Source organism: Sturnus vulgaris, chromosome 2, assembly GCF_052056855.1.
Source record: "Sturnus vulgaris isolate bStuVul1 chromosome 2, bStuVul1.hap1, whole genome shotgun sequence".
Taxonomy (NCBI): Eukaryota; Metazoa; Chordata; class Aves; order Passeriformes; family Sturnidae; genus Sturnus; species Sturnus vulgaris.
In genome coordinates this window covers 40,667,771-40,688,056 of record NC_142244.1, presented here as the reverse complement: position 1 = coordinate 40,688,056, position 20,286 = coordinate 40,667,771, and the positions used below count along the sequence as shown (strand labels likewise).

Sequence of the window (20,286 nt, the reverse complement as noted above, 5' to 3'; positions counted from 1 at the left end):
TTGTTCCTTATGTTTATTTACTTTACAGGTACACTGCATCCAAACTCTATACTGCTATATAAAGCAGAACCAGGGATTTTTAGAAGAAAGGCAACAGTTTCTTTTTTATCCCGAAGCAGCACTTGGTTGTGCTAACAGGAGATGACACCACCTTGTCTCTGGCTGAAAAGCAGATTAAGCATCTCCAGCTCCTCCTCCAGACGTTCTTTCCCTGTCATCCATTTGCACCCACCAATAAACTGTTCGTGCATCTCTTCTACAAGCAGGGCTACTGAAATCATCAGGGTTTAAAACGAACCACAGAAGGAGGAAAACCAATCCACCCAAAAGGCAGACGGCAGTGAGCGAGGGCAATGAGAGCGAAAGGAGGAGAGGTGTGCCCGCTCCACAAGTCAGGCTGGGGCAACTTTACCAAGGTGTTTGCTCACTGAAGAAATTAACATTGCACAGCTACAATTTTGGTGATTAAATTCTCCAGTTTTACTACAGATAGAAACTTAGAGTCTGCCCCCCAAATCCCCCTCCCAAAAAAATCTCTATCTTTGAACTCATCACTTACCAACAAGCCTTTGATCAATACCAAAGCAAAGCCGGAACCATTAATATTAACGTAAAAGCCTTTGTGTCCCATCAGTAACGCTGAAAATATCCAATTTTCACCTCACACTGTTTTCCCACAATATGCAAGAAGTGAGTGCTCTCCATCCACACACACAGATAAAACGTTTTAAAGACAGTTTTACAGCTGACAGACTGACAAGTAGCCTCTTACATTTAAATGCAATTTAGTTTCTTTGCAGTAAAAAAATGAAGCTTCCACAGTTTTATGTTCAAAATAAAACTTACCAGTTAGAAAACTGATTAATAAAAAATTGATTTTGTAGCTGGGTAGACAGTATATAAATCAGACTTTTAAGTGATACAGGCTTTTCCCAATTTTTGAATATCCTTTAGAGATATTTTCAATATGCAAAAAGCAAAACTGTATGGTTTAGACCACAGAAATTTATCTGTGCTTACTGAATAGTCACCCAGGAAGATTGCAGTGACTGCTTTCAATAATCAAAAAGGGAAAAAAACTGAAGATATGATTTTTCTTCTGATATTCAAGTTATCTGATAAGTCATTTCTTTGGTTATCAAGGAGACGGAAAGTAAAATTTTAATCAACGTAGAGGACAATATCCTAGCAATTATTCATGCATATTTGAATAAAGTATTTTTCTTTGAGTCAGATGAGGATTTCATCCTAAAAAATCTTACAAAATAGTGTAAAAATTCTCAGAAAATCAGTATGAAAAGTAATTAAAATAAGGTGAAGGAGATAAGCATGAATAAGGAGCCTGGTTGTTGGGGTTCTTCCCAAGGCAGATTTTTTAATGACAATATCATCCTGTTTTTGTCAGACCAGGTTAAAGTAAATCACATCAAATGTTGCTTTGATTTTAGTAATAAAAAGTTCTACTTCTTGATGCCTACTTCACAACTTTCTGTTACAAATCAATTTTGGACAGATAACAGGCATTAATTGGGCCATATTTAATCACACTTTCATCTAACAGGCAATACAGACAAGCCTTATTATCTCAACCTCTGCTTGTCTTTGATTTTATGTGCCCTGTAAATATCTACTAGCCAATTTATATTGGCATGGGGTCAATTTTACAAGCTGGTTGAGACTCAATCAGTATGGGAAAAAAAAAGAAGAAGATTCCAATTTTGAAGTAAAACTCACATTATTGGACCTTTTTTACTTCTTCCACATTGATTTTCCGGCTTGGAAAACTCAAGCGGGAAAATGGGCTCAGGTGTTGTGTCCATTATAAAGATGTGAAGTAAGTTCAGGTGATTTTTCTGGTGATGAAGAGTAAGAGCTGTCATCCCCTTCCCTGATGGGTGCAGCAGGACTCTGTTTCACCAGACACAGTACAAACCTTGCTCCTTCTCACTAGACAAGACTGACACAAGCTAAGCATACCTTTAGGGACACGTTCACTGTAACTCTCTTTTTCATTGAGTTGGCTTAGCTCTTTTCTCAGCTCTGCTGAATCTCTAAAAATCACCACGAACACCTGAGAACAGCCTCAGCCACCCCAGCCATACATGGACAGCAGGGTACACAGATTCTGCACAACTGGAGACACACAGAGCAAGTTTGAAGACAAATATTACCCTAATGAACCAGTCCCATGTAGACTGAGCAGCCAAACAATTACAGACACCTTCCTGCTAGGGAAGTACCAGCCAGCTGTGAAACCCTCACACTTGGAAATCAATGGGCATTTTCCCACTGACTTTGGTAAGAACAGGGTGGCATCCAGAGCTCAACAACCTAATTTCAGCAATTGTAATTCTCACTGAGCTTTTGCCCAGCCCTGGGCTTCAGTTGTATGAGCACCCAAATGTTGTGAGCCTTTGGCTGAAGGGCAGGGAAGGTGTGCACCACTGCAGCATCACCACTGCATGCCTGATAACTGACTGGGAACAATCTCATTTAGTGCCCAGGCAAATGTGGGATTTCCTGTTTGCTTTGAAGAAACAGAAATTTCACATGCAATTATTTTCTTCAGCACAATTTTTTTTTCCCTGTTGGTTCAATCTGTTACACACATAGCCAGTGATCCTGTGAACAGCGATGTATACGAATAATTTTCAGAATGTGTCAAGACCATACTACCAACAAAAATAAGTAGGTGTGTGTATGGGAACAAAGTCATTTTGGGGTAACGATACAACAGGAAAAGCTGTCCCCAAGTTTTAATATCCCAAATGTGTTGAAAAGAAAAAATCCTGTCCCAAAACCTTTATTTCGCAGAGTAACACTTGGAACGCATTAAAATGTTCAGGTTATTAATATTAATTAATCAATTAATACTATTATAATTAATTAATTGTATAATGCCTGGAGTCCTGGAAAGGGATATTTCTGTGTTGGAATAATAATTAGATGGTATTCTACTCCTGCAGTGTGGGAGGAATTTAAAAAGATCACAACTTTTAAAATATTCTCAGCACTTTGATTCTTCTGCAGAATTAGTTTTTAACATGCATTTGGGTTTTGTAGCCACAGGATGGCATTCACTGCTGTGCAAAGGGTCAATAAAATGTAAAATATGAGTAGAGCTTAGGAAGCATACTTTTTATCTGCAGAAAGGAAATATTTAATCAAGAATGATTAATATGAATTTACTGCTTTCTACTGATGACAACCATTGATTCAAGAATGTAATACAGAAATCTTAACATGCATAGCCCTTAAGGTTCGTGTTCTTACTGCATGGGCACCATGGCCCTCAATAGACAGATATCTTGCCTGTCTCCAGTAAGCTCTGACACTCTAAAAATACAGAGCAGCAATTCCAGCCTGGGATACTAGCAACTACATAAAACAACTCAGTTTCACTTCCACAGTTTACAGAGTCAAAGTCACTCTTTATTGGATTTATACAGGCTCATAATTTACTGTTTACTTTCCCATTAGGGCAGTGTATGGGGTAGGTGTTGACACATAGCACACCAACGGGAGGACAGCTGGACCGAACGAGCGGCCAAGGTGACCGATAATTGGACTGCAAATGTCAAAGAGTGGGGTTGAAAAGACAGGTACATCAACCCACACATACTTTTCCCAGTTGTGAAATGAATGTTAAGAGCAGGGACAATCAGCTACTAGTAGTTACAATTTATAGAACTGGGTTTGAAGTCAGTGGGAAGCAGCACCCAATTAAAGGCAGTAGAGGCGTCTAAAGCGACTGGTGAAACGACTGGATTTAGAGGGATGAGCAGGAATGTCAGATGGAGAGACAACCAAGTAATGCTATTAACCTTTGTGAGACTGCCTCCCTGATAATGTGGTCTGGGGGACAATAAAACACTGCATAAGACAATATGCCCAATTTGGTAGTGCAGGACTGATATATGGGAGAAGGCAGCAATTTCCCTGGATTCATTTCATGGGCCTCCAATTAGCTCTCACTAGGTGAAGGGAGGGAAAGGAGGAAGCAGAAAGCGTCCCTCTAATGAGCTGCTTTGTTGTTTATCAGAAAAGATTGAAAAAGTTTTAGGAGCTGCTTTGCTTTTGAGGCGGTCTCAGGAGGCGTTAAAGAGGCAGGGTACTCTGTTGGAAATAGCTGTGAGAAAGATCTTGATTTATGGGAGGTCTTGAACAGCACAGGTACATCCTGTCAGGACCAGTGCAGGAGGCAGATGTTCACTTATGATGTGGAGCCTTGGCTGACACTTACCTAGAGATGCTGCCACTGCTCCCTTTGAGAAATTCCATACGGAATATAACCAAACTTGCTCTCCAGAAGTTCACCCAGTTTTAGAAATGGAGTATCAGCAGCAGCTCTAATCCACAGATTATTAATATGGCAAAACATGTAAAACTGATATACAGGCTTAGTGAGGCAGTTTGTCAATCAAGTGAAGCTCAAGTGCAGCTCCTGTTTTGGGATGTAAGTGGTGAATGTGTTCTCAATAAGCTTTAGAAAATAGAGCACAAATGTGTAATTTATTCAGCTACTACCTTTTAGGGATTCAAGGGCTAGTTGAGTGTATTGCACTCCAGAGAAACCAGGGGTGTCTCCAGTTAGGAAGAAGTCATGAGGCAGCTCTCAGCTATAGCTTGGAGGAGAGGGAAGGGACACCAAATTAGCTCTGGAAGACCTGAATGAGCTGAAAAACAGCCCACAGCTCTGAGCTGGGTAATGTGCTTTGTCAGGAAGCAGGATAAATGACTGCCTCATGCTAAGCACTGTGCTGCAGCAGTAAGGATTTCTTTTGGGACCCGAGCAGCTTGCTGGAAGCTGGGCATCCCGTCACCACAGTGATCCATCATCAGGCACCCTCCCAGGGCTGCAGAAATAACACATCTTCTGTACACTTCAGACTTCTTTTTATTAAAAAAGCCACAGCTTTCAATTGATACTTTCACACTGAGAGTCGGATATTATGAGGATTGAATGCCTGAAGAGAAGGCATTCAAAGAAAGTAGTATTTTACTTTTTAAATGTCATTCCCCGGCTGAGGAGCTGCAGAGAGGACTGCACTCAGGCAGTATTTAGTGCGTTGCAACAAAAATAGTGAAAGATCCTTAACTGTACATTCACTTGGTAAACCCCAGTGGAAAAGACAAAATAGGCTTTAATATCCAATTCAATACCACAAACATATGTCCAAAGCTACACAAAGAGAGTTTGTGCAGGTCCATTTGAACAACAGGGTTTTGGTGAGGAGGATAAGGAGTAAATGCAAATTAACCTCACATGTCAGTTAATATTTTGATTCCTTCTGCTGCAAATTATGGTCTATTGAGACCAAGTTAACACACATTGCTCACTGCCTTCTGTCCCTTTCAGTCAACAGATATCATGCCATTTTGGCATACTTTGATGTATCAGATAATAAAGCATTATCTCTTAGCTTAGCTAAAATGTGTGGTCTAAAATTTATGGTTTTGCTGAAATTTTCTAGTGTTTTTTAAACTGTGGTCAAATGTTGGGGTTTTAAAAGCATGGCAATGTAAAAAACCCATGTGTTTATATTCTTCCTGGTTTTTTTTCCCATAAAGCCTTTAAAATAACAATCTGAGAGTTAAGAACATTTGTTTTAGTTTATACGACACCTTAATAACTATCTGGAAGGACAGTGGAAGAAAACAAGATACAATGGGAAAACCAGATATATTTGAGTTTGTGGAAGAAAACATTAAGTTATTTACTGGTATCTGGATCAAAGATAACATGCTGGGTCTCAGAAAAGTCAAAGCCATGAATCGACAGACTGCTATTAGCAATATTTGTATTTTTTACTTTCCCAGGGAATGTGAGAAAAAAATAACTCATTATTTTGATTCTGACATTTTTTGCTTTCAAGTGCTCATGTTAATCCTTGCTTTTGAATATTTAGAATATTCCTTGCCAAAGAAAGCATTATTTTTTTGCCAAACCATAAAATGTACTTTAGGACTGCTACAATAACATTTTCAATGTCTCTGTATCATGAGAGATTAGCAAACAGCAATATTACATTTGAGAATGATGAGATTAATCTGTTCCTTGACAACTGAAATTTGTTAGGCTGTGAAAAGAAAATTACCGGTTTTGAGGGCCGATTTCTTTGCACTTGATGCTTCAGGGCCTTTGTACTTTTCTGTTTAAATCATATCTTCATAAAAAACAAAATAACTGTTTGGTCTCTGATTATTATCAAGCTGAAGTCAGATAAGAAAAACATTAGGATTCTTATGTTCTGTGATAATATATTTAGGGAGAAAAAAAAGTCAATTATGCTTAGTAAACTGATTCTCAACCTGATTAGAGGTTTTATTATCTCTAGGTATCTAGTAAATACCTTAATTTGTGTCATGTTACAAATTATGAGAACTCCCATCTTATTTCAGCACATTTCACACGGTGATGCACTTTTGCCATAACAAATCATTTTTAAAAGGAGAAAAAAAACCCAAAACAAATGGCAAATGCGTTTCAAACTACCATGATTTTGCATGACATTTTCCTATCCTGTCCAGTATATCTTTCTTGACCAATACGAATGTTTAAGGATTATATGATGGAGGGACAGTGTGGTGATGAGGGAAAGATCTGAAAGATCAGAAAAAGAGGGAAAATACATTACAATGAAGGGCATTACATGCTACAGTGAGAAGACTGTGAGATGTGATGAGGCTCGAAGAAAATGTTGTGTATTCATTGTGTACTGGGAAAAGGCTCCCATCAAATGGCATGGACTGGTGGGGGCAGTTTTGTGGATTGTTGAGTTTTTTATTTATCACTAGTACCGTAAATTATGAACCCTTGAATAAGAAAATCACTAAGAAGGGAAAGACAAAAAACCCCAAAAAACCAACCAACCAACCAAAACCCCAAAAAACAAACAGACAAAGAAAAAACAACAAAAAAACCAAAACAAAAAAACAAACCAAACCAAACCAAACCAACAACAACAAAAAAACCCCCCACAACCAAAACAAAGCAAAAAAGAAAAAAAGAGAGGACAGGGCACTGACAAAACACACGTGTCAAACCAACCTAAAGGCCCCTCAAGACAACAGAATTGGAGAGTTATTCCTGGGATCTCTATTGCAGGGTGGCTGGATTTGGAGCATATAAATGGTGGTGTCAAGGGAAGTTGCTGTGAAAAAATCCCAGAATCAACTTTTTTTTTAGCAGTAACAAGCCTGAATTTGGAACAGCTGAGAACAGATCACCCTGGGAGAAAGAACAAATGGATGCAAATCTTGTTTAAGGGCATTTTTCTAAATGATGGATTAATTAAAAGGCATACTAGGACTTCCTACGCCCAGAAAGGATTTTAGTACAGACACAATGCATTCCTAACTGAGGAAGAAGATGCTCCCCTGCCCTAAATTTAACTCTCAGCTTGGTCTAAGCTGTGAAGGCCGGAAAATAAGACCTCTGCAAAGTGTGTGTGTGTGCATCAATGTTTGCATGCTCAAACATTACAGACATAAATTAACAGTCTGGCAGCTGATGGGTATTGCACATGCTACAAAAAACATGATATAGCACTAAAGCAGACATGTTTCACATAACACAAAGGCTCTGTATATCAAAAATAGATTAAAATCATGTGAAAGATTTCCTGTGGCTTCTGTGGAAGATTAAAACATTGGTACATTCATATAAAAATGTGAAGATTTAGCAAAGCAGTGCACTCTGCACAATGACTCTTTGTTTCACCGTGCCTGGAGCCTGGAAAAAGAGACACCCTGAATAAGTATATCTGACCAATTTGGGCCTGGTAGGTGGGCTCCAGCCCATAAAAAAGGGAGCTACAGATCTTAAGAAACATACAATGAAGAAAAAACCTGTTAGCCCTGAGCTAATCTATGAGCTAATCCCTTAGTGAGAAAGCAACATTAGACCAAACTTCTAAATCCTGATTGAAAAGAAAAGCTTGATATAGATTAACCACAGAATTTGCCTGCACAAGCTTAGCATGAGGAATGATTTATAAAACAAGAAGGAAGACCACTCATATATCCCTCTCCGTTTCAACAGCATTTAACACATGGGTGCAGACCTAATTTTTGAAGCATGCAATAAAACTTGATGTTTTAATAATACTTTTCCACTCATATGCATTGATCTAATGCTCTGCTATCTCACAGCTCTGCAAAGAGAAGAACGAGGTATTGAGTATATTTTAAATTGCTTTTCTCTCATGTATTCACTCACCCATTTCCAACACACCTGGGGAAATGCAGCAATAGGCACCAATGTCTAATTCTTTTATCCTTGGATTATTAGGGATAAGTTTAGGAAAATCATTGCTACTGAAGCCAGACTAAGCACACCACTCAGGATAAGCAAAGGAATTGAATTAGCCCCCAGCATAATACTTTCCCCCCTCCACAGTGACATCACACACGTCTTAATATAATGCTAGTTAATCATAAGGCAACTTTCTTGCTCTAGTCCATGATGCTGAGTCCAGTGAGATTTTAATTAGATCCAGAGGGTCAAGGAAGTGCTGATACACCCTTAGGCTCCCAGGAGATGCTCAGAGCCTCGCAGGGTGGCTGACTGCAGGCTGGATTTCCTTCCTGGCACAACTGCATCTTTTCTGTTATGCCTTTAGAAGATTTGGAAAATGGCTGATAAGATAGCAAACAAAGTCTATATGCTGAATATCTCCTTCCATGCATCCATGCTGAGGTGCTTAGAGCCATGACCTGCTGCTAGAATGCTGTGGGTCTACAAGGAAAATCCTAAAAGAGCATTTGATGCCCAGCATGAAAAAGCCAATAGAGCTGAGCTTTGCGGATATTCATTTCTTCATTTTGTGACCCAATGGTTCAGGTCAGTGATTCATGAAATATGCAAATCATTCCTCGACTAAAGCAAAACTCCAGGCAATCAGAAATGTGATTTTTCTAACGAGACACAACCACCATGGCAGGCAGCAGTGTGTTGAACCAAAGCCTCAGCCCTGGATGACTCTGATCTTGCCATGCTCTTCAAAACGTGAACCTGAGTGAGTACCTGCAAAAGCATCTGTATCTTGATGCTGGACAAAGTTTTCATCTAAATAGGTAATCAGTTTTTTATCCTGGATCATAATGCCAATTGTTCCCTGCCCATTTCTAGCAGACTCACTGTCCAATGAAACATGATTTAGTAAAAAATATCCTTGGGGCAGTATTCCACTGTAGATGGTGTATCTCTCATCATATGTCAATGAACTGGGAAAATCAAATCTTTTCCATGATCTGAGGAGGGAATAAATAAGATATGAGCTGTGCTTTCTTACTTTAATACCAAATAAATTAACACAAGCTTACATTACACCTGTAGAAGAAGAACTTCCATAGAGTATCAGATTAGCTGATGGTTTAAACACTCTCCAAGAGAGGCCAGAATCAGGTACTCTGATATAAATGATGCACTGATGGAACTGTCAGTAGCATATTTGTCCTTGACATCATCCTGGTGTTAGCATGTGCAAAACAATTTTAAGAGAATCAAACTAGTGAGAAAATTAAAAGAATGAGATTATTATTATCTAAAAAAACAAAGACTGAAATCAGCCATTAAAGGCAAAAAAGTAAACAAAGCATCCTCAAGATTGACTTAAAAGTCTACAAATTCTATGGAAATGTCACAGACATTCTTTGCACCAGTCTCTCAAGGCTATTGGTATTTCACTGAATAACTGAAATGAGATGAGGGTCACTGCTACTATTTGATATAGACAGACCCATTCTTGCCTTTTTCCTTAGGTATATATATTGTGTCATCAGAATTGTGGGCATATTTTCCAATGGCTACCTGAATTTAACATGGAATTCTAAGGACTTTAAACATGTTTTTTTTTTTTTTAATCCATGTTTAATTTGCCCCATTATTATTAATTGATAAGGAGATATTTTTTATTTAAAAAGAAAACAGAATTAAAATTCCAGGTGCATGAAGAAAAGTGTTATTAAATTCAGTTTTCCCAATGCTTAGGCTCTGTTACTTTTGTTACTTCTCAAGACATTATCTAAAATAACGGGACGTTTGGGAGCTATTGAAATTTGTAATAATAAAAGAGAGTAATCTGTAAAAACACAATGCCTTAATTATTTTGCTGCTTAAAATTTCTGTTCCTATCTCTTGCACAGAGACCACTCACTTAACAATGGAATTAGTAATATTTCTAGTGATGCACTTGGTAATTCTTCATCTTACCAGACCATGTAAGTTAGAGACACCAGTCTAGCTGAGGAGACCACTTGTCACTGCAGACAGATGAATCACAGCAGGACTTTTCCCATATTTTGCTGTGTAAGACTTTCTGCCCAAATACACATGAGAAGCAGTGTGCAATGTCATATGTAAATCTGCCTCTGAAGGACAGATTTAACCTCCAGTCACCTCCTGCCCTTGGAAAGTTGTTGGCTCTTTCTGAAAATCACAGCAGAAGAACACAGAGTGGAGGAAGAAAACCTGCATCATGGGGTGAGTGAGCTCAGTCTGTGCCCCCTAAGCCCAGACCTCGTGTCTCTGCTGGATCTACCACCACACTTGCCAGGTGGATTGGTTGTCTTTAGAACTGTTTGTTTTCTTCCCTTTCTTTCCTCCCACCCTCTTTCTCTTCTTTTTCCCTTTCTTTCCTTTTTCCTTTTCTTTTTTCCCCTTAACTTTGAAGTCGACATTAAAGTTCAGTGTGCCACCATTTAAAGATGACACTGATAAATCTTTCATTGTCTTTCTAGAAAGCTGCCTCTATAAACCAACTGTTCAACTAGAAATACTTTCAGGTGTCTTAGAAATATTTAAAAGAGTTCTCTTTTTTCCAGCAAGCACAACTAGTAATAGTTTTCAAACTCAAGCTGGTAAAAAGAAGCTGTTTACCTATTTTTTAAACTTCCCTTGCATTTTCTGATAGGCTTCAGTGTTAAAAAGGGAAAGGCATGTGCCTTTGGAGCCATTTAAACCTCAGACAAAATGTTCAATCAGACACACTGCTTCATTTTTACACCATCACCAGCATGTCACTCAGAAAAAATGCAGCTTTCTCTGCCAAATGTGGGCAATGCTAAAGAACCATGAAACAAATGCTTACACAGACTTGTAATCCAGGATTTAAGCAATCAATGTGCTGTAGAGCACTATACAGCTACATAAACCCAATGAACTTCAGCTTTTGTACTTCTCCTGTAAAAATATACATGAGCATATTGCCACACAGCTGCCTATATTCTTCAGAAAACGTTGCAGTTTCTCACAAAGGACCACTGGCTTCAGGCATCACCACTAGCAAGGGCTACAGCCCAAGTCAGCAGGCTCAACAGCAGAACAAACTTAAATTTGTTAAGTTCTTGTGTGGGAGATGCTGGAGGAAAAGAGGAGGATGGTGGAGAACACAGGCTGGCCCAATGCTGAGCCACCAGTGTGGTGTTTGTGGGAAGAACTGAGAGGTAGTGCTATATTTAAATGCCATTTAGCAAGTTTTTAAACTCCTCCTCCCCTGCAAACTGTGACCATAAACTTTCTGGCAGCAACTTCCCCAGCGATATTGTGGACCAAATTCCAAGTGGAATAAAATTATAATCCCTCTATCAACATTCCCCTCACATTTACAACTCCCCATTAAATGAGTGGAAATTTGAATTCGTTTTAGAAGGCTCCAATTACAGCAGATTATCATGTTTCCCTCTAATTACTGCATATAAATACATGCCATGTAACACAGTTTATTGTACCCTTAGTGTACCTACAGTAAATAGAAACCAATGTGTTTCATTCAGCCCATGTATTTTGACACTCACATCAGATTTAGCAATTTGTCTTCATTACAACCCCTTGCACTGTTACTGCCATCCTTTCTCAGTGCTGTGCTCGAGTTTCGCAGCAGGAAGATTGATGAAGCTTGTGTATACTGATTTGTGACAAAAGCAGGGCACTCGAGAGGCACTGTTACCATTCTGATAGCACTAAGTGGGCTAAAAATTAGCTGCACTAAGCCAATACTCTGTTCCCACCTCTCCTCCTCTTCAATTAGGGTACATGACTTGGACCTTTGAAAGGCAAAGGCTGCTGTTAACACTATTTTTAAACCTATTGCCTTCAGTTACTTTGTCACTTCTGAAGAGATTTAAAGTTCTGACCATGCTTATTAACAGCTACTTTTATTCTTTAGAGACACTTTGAATAGACAGGTTTTTCACCAGTGACAAATGTTAAAAAGATATTTTCTGAATGAATCTACAGTGGCAAATTTAAATAGCAATTTTAGTGTTTTGGACGAACAGATACTATGGATACAGTTTTCAAAACTGGCTAAATGTCTGAAGAGTTCACACCACATGTGCTCATCAGGGAGAGACTAAAAGCTTCAGCATTTTAAAAGCACCAACTTATTACATACCATTATCGAGAGGATGGAGAGGTCATCTCTTGCTGCAGACAATTCATCCCTTCAATTGGGAAGTTTCAAAGACTATTGCTAGAATTGCACACTGAAGCCTGTAACTCTTCTGGCTCATTCTTTTGCTAAACACAGGTCTTGACACAGCAATTCCCAACAAGCTGAACTGCTCGGTGGTGGGTGCAGTTTGCAGAGGCTTTCTGTGTTGGAAGCTTGAGTAACAAAGCCTCTGCAACAGAGTGTTTCTAAACAGTGTTTTGCAACTGCTCAAGGCAAGAAAAAGCGCTCAGATCCACTTTCTGGGCTGAATGTGCAAGTCAAGGAACTGTGGCCTGGATTCAACAATCCTCCCCCACCAAGTTGCCCATGTACACTGGAAAGCAGGAACTATTAATGTTCTGGACATCTCAGAATCAGCTGACACCACACAAGAGGGCAGATCCTGCATGAAATGGTTTAAATTTTATGCTTATTATGGGACCTCCACCACTCCTGCAGCTGTTTGAATAAAATCACATAGAGAGTTTTTAAAACTGTCAACCAGCATTAGGAGGCATCTGCAAAAATTGTGGGCAGAACAGACAGACTGTTTTTGTGAGGGGTTTTTTTCCATAGCTTAAACTCCACTAACATTCTCCATTTCTAGCCTCTTCTTTTCAGAAAATTAACATGAGATGAGAATGTTAAGTGTTAACATAGAAATTATTAGAAGACAACATATGTCCTGAAGAAGGAGGAAGTAAAAGAAGGAAAGAAGAGGATGATGTATTCAATTATTGAAGGAGAATAAAGCCAGATCATCTGAAACTTGCACCTCACTTGGAAATACATCCCTATTCTCATTCACTTGCAAAGCAAGCAGGTAGCCCTCAGCATTACCTTTCCTCTTTCAGACTGTTATTTAAATACTTCATCTTAACTACAAAATATTTGAGAAAGTCTGTGAAATAGAACAAATGTTTTTGTCTTGCTTCATGTGAGAAAGTAATGCAATCAAGTGGTCATCTCCCTCCCATTTCAGGCAGAACCATTCCATTAGTAATAATGCACTAAAGCAAGAGACCATCCTGCATAAAATCCAGTGACATCCAATTTAAACCCTAGCAGCAAAATTCTACCTGATAACGAGCACGGAATACAAGCCACAGCTTTGGAAGGCATTATAAACGTCAGAGAAAAATTAAGCCCTCGACTTGGGAGCTTAAAAAACAAGGCACTGACAATGCCACAATCAATGAAAAACCTGGGAGAAGTAATTATTTTTTTACCTCCTCCTTCAAACAAACAAACAATATCCAAGAAGTATCACCAAAGCAAACAGAAAATCTCAATGATTATAAAGAGGAGTCAATTTCTGTCTTCTTCATGCATCTTTTGGCTCAGGGTCTAGACATGCTTCTGCAGTCACTTTGGAACATACTCTTTGGTAAGTGTAAGTCCTGTGACAGCAGCCTGAGGTACCATTAAAAACATTCATGTTGGCACAGATCCATACATCTAAAGAAGATAATTAAAGGAGGAAGGAAGAAGAAATGCACATCTGACCCGGGCCTCAGTACTTACTTTGCAACAGAATTCTTGTGCACTTATAAAGAGAGTCACTTTTCACCTTTCCTTAAGCATGGCAGTCTGAAAAATACACATCCAGTCCTTGCTGGTAATTCATGTTTCCTCTAGAATAGACAGGGACACGCAGCTCCAGAAGAACAACTCTCACAAGTGGTGGTCTGGAGACGAGCACTGGCACTACACACAGCTAGTGACTAACATCTGCTATCTCATATCACTTCATTTTCCTAACAGCTTCGGTGAAAGAGGTGGAAATACGGTTAATAATGAAATTTGCTAAGTAAATACTGGCTGGTACTTAGAGAGTACAGCATCTCTGTCAAAGACAGGCTATTAAAAATAATTAAAAAGTTCTATCTAGGAAAGGTCTGTCAGTGGCTCACACAGACACTGGGTGCAGGGGAGCAAGGGTTGCTAGGTCAAGTACTAATCAGAGCTTTTCAAAGGGAGCCAAGTTTGCGCTCCTTTACACCAGACAGACTCCTGGAAGAAGGGTATGAAATGAAGCCGGAAGGGAAACACTGTACTACTGGGAAACCACGGCTGTCTCGGCAATTAAGGCCTCCCCAGGGGGTTAATTACACAGAGACAGACAGGCATTTCAGAAAACCTTTCTCAGCTTGCCACAAGAACAAGCACAGCTTGACCAGCCCGGCCCTGGATCCCAGCCCATGCAGGGATGTGCAGCGATGGGCAGTGCTTCAGCAGCAGCTCAAAGGGCCAATTCAGCAGCAACACCAGGGCTGTGTCTCCAACAGAGTCCAATTCCCTTCCCACTCACTGTTCCCAGGTGGGCTTTACAATGTGGTCATATCTGCACCTCTGCAGGACACCCTGCTCCCGTGTTTCTCCTCCCCGTAGCCTGCCCTCCACTCCCCATTCATCCCCCGTGTAAGAAACAAATTTCCCTCTACTGTGTCTTCAGCCCCCAAAATCTTGCAGATTGTTATTTTTTCAAGCAAGATACAATTCAGGGGAAAGAACAGATTAGCTTGTATTGATGACTAAAGCTGAATTCCTGTAAGTAACTATTTTGTTTTCTTTTTGCTATTAATAGCAGCACTCCCCCGTCTGTATGGGAATCCTTTGGAAAATGTGTATTTGGCACGTTACAGTGAGATCCCTGAGGCAAACACATAAATCACAGAATTACAGAATTATGGAATCACAGAATCACAGAATGGTTGATGTTGGAAGGGATGTGGGGAACTCATCTAGTCCAACCCCTGCTCAAGCAGGTTCATCTACAGCTGGCTGTGCAGGATCACATCCAGGCAGGTTTTCAGTATCTCCAGAGAGAAACAAAATCCACAACCTCTCTGTGCAACCTGTTCTAGAGCTCTGTCACCCTCACAGAAAATAAGTTTTTTCCTCACATTCAGACAGAACTTCCTGTGTTTCGTTTTATGCTAACTTGTCCACTAGGATTACCTGGTCCTTCTCCACAGAGCAAAGCAGACTTATAGACCCAAGATTCTCATCAATAGGCACAATTCAAAATCAATGCCCCTTTCATTCCGTGTGTGATCTTCTCTGACAGTATAAACTGGAAAGCTTGAACTTATTGGAATACATGATGACTTTACTAACTTTACAACTTAAATCCTAAAATGGAAAAAAAATCCTTGTATTTCCCTCCATTTATTTATCACATAGAATGTGTAAGAATCTACAGTGAATTATCAAGGAAAAAAGCCTAACCCAAACTTGTATAATAATAATCAACCCTTCTCTCCTGTGTTCTGCACTAACCAAAATAATTTGGGACTTCTAGCAAACAAAAAAACCTAATGAATATGCCAATATATATTTTACTACATTTTGCTGTCAGATAGTGATTGGATTGGGAACTGTTCTGTCCAGATGTTTTTTAGCTTGTATGGATTTGAAGAACATTTCCTAAAATACATAGTAGGGATGATTGATTATGTGGGACAATATGGTTCTTTTTACTTGTACCAACAGGAATCAAGAATTCCTTACCCCACAAATAGACAAAAGAAGAGAGTCAAGGAACTTTTACCCAAGGGAAAAAAAAAACCCAGAGCATGGTGTACAGCAATGTGAAAGAAAACACATGTGGCAAAACCAGTAGTTTACAAGTATATCACTCCATATCCAACACATGTGAGCTCCATATAAAGGGAAGCATTCATCACAAGGGTGAAGGGAATGGTTTAGATATTCTTTTTTAGAAGGCAATTTTTAACTTGAAAATTGTTGTTAACAGTCCCAATAAATGAAAGCTAACAAAAAAAAAAAAAAATTGACTCTGATCTGATAATTCAGTGAAAAAGTTCAAAGTTTGCTTTCATCCAAATTGCATCAGACTCAAGATGCAAAATTTAAACCAGTTTAACCTGAGACTAAAAATCTTGGCAGGGTTGGGGTCATTCCATATATTTTTTAAAAAATATTTTTATCTAGATATTCCAAAATTCTGTCACAAACAAAATTTAAGAGCTGCAATAAAAGACTTAACTGAAGTAGGTTAGTGGTGGAAAACAAGTGTTCAATTTTTGTTCAGTTTTTTTCCTGCACTTGCAAATTGCAAAATGTTTTATTTCTTTTGTATATTCAGGCAATTCCCAGCTTTCTGTGAGTCTGTTATAAATGAAAAGAAAGGAGAATACCACTCTCCTGGAACAGGAAGAAGGGATTTTAAACTACAAAAATTAGCTAGCCTCTTAACATATATTTCCACTTAAACTTACCTCTAAAAAATGTTCTGCTTGCTGTTCCCGATCCAATTTTCTTGATGTTGTAGTAATCAGACCTGTGTAAAAAAGATGATATTTGATGGTGAACAGCCATTGAAAAATATATTTTTTCATCAACCTGAATACAAATTAATTTTTAAAATACTCCAAGGGAAAAAAAAATCTCTTTGAAGCTATATCAGACACAGATCCCTTGACATCTGTCAAGCATTTTATTTCTCAGTCCAACCATTATCACTTTCTGACCAGCAATGAATCTTTAAAGAAAAATGCTGTGAAAAAGCAACTGAGAAACAGTTAACTGCGTGTCTACAGTTAACATGCTACATTTATTACAGTGAATGAAAAAACTCACTGAAGAATCACTATTTGTCTTATGATTAAGAGTTTCAATGAATCATTTGCATTTGACTGAAATTCTTCTGTAAAAAACCTCATTAAAGATTTCAGAGTTCTCAAACAATTAATGGGCTAGGATGCTGATTACTTCCATGCCAAGAATACTTGACAAAGAAGGTTATTTCTGTAGTAACTACTTGTATACATAATGATTTCCAAATGTAATAATTCTAACGCATTAAAGATTTTGTACTATAATTTCATCAATTTGTTCCATGCTCACATTGAGTCTTTAAAATAAAGTTTCTTTTTACATAAGGATGATGGAGATATCTTTTTTTTAAAGCAATGTACTCCCATGAACGATTAAAGTCTTGTGAGATTTATACCACAGAAAGAAAAAGAAACAATTCTGAAGTTCCCTCAAGAAAAGTGATGATACCTTCTAGGAACATAGCTTAGCTTTTTATTTTGTTCTTACTAGAGATTTACAGGGCAGATGTGGGTTTTCCCTCATACATAGTATTTCTTTGGATGGGTGTTGGGGGTTGAATACTTCGCTTTTCTTTCTGTGGAATTTCTCCCATTGTTATGCTAATTAATTGTGGCTACACCTTAAAACGACAGATAATGTTCTCTCGTAGGGGGGTGGCTGGAGGGGGAGGGGGGGGGGAACCGGAAAAGGAAAGGTGGGATAGGGGGGTCTGGAGCGGGGGACGATCTCTCGCTTGGCTCGTGGAGTGGGAAGACAACCTGGGCTCTGCTCTGGCATCTTCCCCTGTCATCCCAGCGCTGAGATCCACGCTCCCTGCCTTTGGACATCGCTCCGCGGCTCTCCCAGCTCACCCTACTACCTCCGGACACTCTGCTGAGCACCACGACCGACACCGTGAGGGGGGAGTCACTTTCCCCATCCCCTCTCTCCCCTGGGCCGCGGCCGCCATCACCCAGCCCTCTTCAACTGCGCGGGACCTGCCCTGCCCCCACAGCACCGGTAACAGCACAGGGAGACGGCCTGCGGCCAGAAGGGACTGGAGCGGAGCTAGACTGTTTCTGTTGCCAATTTTTATAGCTGTTGTTGTTTTTTTTCTGCTTTGTTAAATACCAGTAAAGAACTGTTATTCTCATCCCCATATCTCCTGCCTGAAGGTGTCTGAATTGGACCTAAAATAATTAAAAGGGAGGGGGATTGCACTCTGCATCGCAGAAAAAGGGGCTCCTGCCTTTCCTTAGACCATACCTGTCTTTCAAACCGAGACAGATTTTGGCGCCCGGAACGTGGGGCATTGCCTGAGGGCATTGAGAGAGGGGTAGAAAAGGGGATAACAGTTCTTAAATTACCCAAGCTTGTGGTAGGTTTCACCATGCTGTCCAGCTTACCCTGGATTGGCCTCCATGTGGTCACTGCTATATCTCTCCCATTTGCAAGCCCTTTTTTAAACATGAGTTTCATAACCAAAGTTACTGTGGCTATTATCCAGTTTATTATGTGGGTTGATCAGTTGAGGAATTCATGGATTTTTAATTTTCTCTGGAAGATGGCCACATGGATTCAGAGCTATCACACTCTAAGTGTGTGTTTCTGGGGCTACTTCAATAATGGTACTTACTGTGAGGAAGTGGCAGCAGGTGAAATTTTTTCTCAACCCATCACAGGGTTTTTGAAGTTCACCCCACCAGTCTTCAAGGGGTTCCAATCCACTTTAAATGCTAATGACATTATATTGTGGCTAGTGTTGCTTATATCCCTGTTAAACCTGTTCTATCTAACATTCAGAGATAAGGGGAGATTGACTTGGATAACAACCCTGATACCTACCCGAGGAAATAGTGATGTTACCCCAGAGCCTGATCCTGTCCCAGAGACTAGGGAGGTTACCCCAGAGCCTGATCTTGTCCCAGAGACTAGGGAGGTTACCCCAGAGCCTGATCCTATCCCAGAGACTAGGGATATTACCCCAGAGTTTGACCCTGCTCCACAGCCCACCTCGGAAAGGAACCACCCAGAATGGGTGGGGGTGCTAGCAAAGGAGATACGTGAGATGGGCCAGATGCTGAAGGAGTACCTCTCCCCAGCTGGTGAGAAACCCTCCCCCTGCCTTAAAGAGGGAGACTCTGGTGGTGCAGCAGTGGGACCCACAGATGTTACATCTGTCCAGGTTCCAGCTGAACTGCAAGGGCACTCACAGCCAGCAGCAGTTGCCCCTGTGGAAACTAGGAAGTCTAAGATGAAAACAAGGCACCTAGATAATAAGGGTCAGGAAGGGGGCCCCTCACAACCAGCAGGGGAGCCAGAAGTTGAGATCATCACCGAGTCCCTGTCATATGAGAGTCTCCGTAACCTGCGAAAAGACATTGTACGGCGGGGCCGTGAGGCTTTTACAACCTGGTTACTGCGGGTCTGGGACCTTATGGGTACAGGTGTGCAACTGGATGGTACTGAGGCAAGGAATTTGGGAGCCTTGACCCAGGACTCAGGTGTGGACCAGGTATTTGTAAGGGAGACAGGTCTCCTTTCCCTCTGGGAGCGACTTTTAATGAGTGTGAGAGAGAGATTTGTCCACAGGGAAAGAATGCAGGAGTACCACCAGAGAACACGTTGGAATACCCTTGAGGAAGGGATCCAAAAGCTGAGAGAAGTGGCAGTACTGGAGGTGCTCTTTGGGAGGGATGGACAGCATGACAATGACCCTGACAAGGTCAGGTGCACAGGGCAGATGTTGTGGAATCTGGCAAACCTGGGCCCATCTCAATATACCCCCTTTATTGCAATGATTGATGCTGATACCAACCAAGTGACAGTGGGTTCTGTTGCCAACAGGCTCAGGAATTATCAGAGTATGATGGCTGGCCCAGTGCAGGCTCATGTCTCTGCTGTGGCTAAGGACCTCAGAGAGGAGTTTAAGGAGGAGATGAAGGAGATAAGGGAAGAGGTGAGGAAGATCAGTGCAGCACCAGTGAGAGTCATGGACCCCAAAAGTAGAGCCCAACGCCCCCCAGCTAGGGAGAGAGGGTACACCCCACGTGCTGACCTGTGGTTTTTTCTACGTGACCACGGGGAAGACATGAGAAGGTGGGATGGGAAACCCACTTCCGTCCTGGCAGCACGGGTGCGCCAAATCAGGGAGGGGAACACCAACAGAGGGAACTCCACTAAAGTGAGGGTAGCCTCAGCCTCCCATGGAGGTGCAGGGTATTACAGAAGGGAGGATGATCTGTCAGATCCCCTTGAAGGAACCTCCAGTATGTATGCCCAGGAG

General features: G+C 40.4%; 1 protein-coding gene across 7 annotated transcripts in view; it reads right to left on the bottom strand.

Annotated features, from left to right (window-relative positions):
• Positions 1 to 20,286, bottom strand: part of FAT3 (FAT atypical cadherin 3) — a 400,923-nt gene that overhangs the window by 117,082 nt on the left and 263,555 nt on the right. For all 7 annotated transcript variants that reach the window (XM_088159363.1, XM_088159366.1, XM_088159364.1 and 4 more), the window contains exon 4: positions 16,682 to 16,743. In XM_088159363.1, the coding sequence (XP_088015489.1) occupies positions 16,682 to 16,743 (62 nt within the window). The remainder of the gene's footprint in view (positions 1 to 16,681; positions 16,744 to 20,286) is intronic.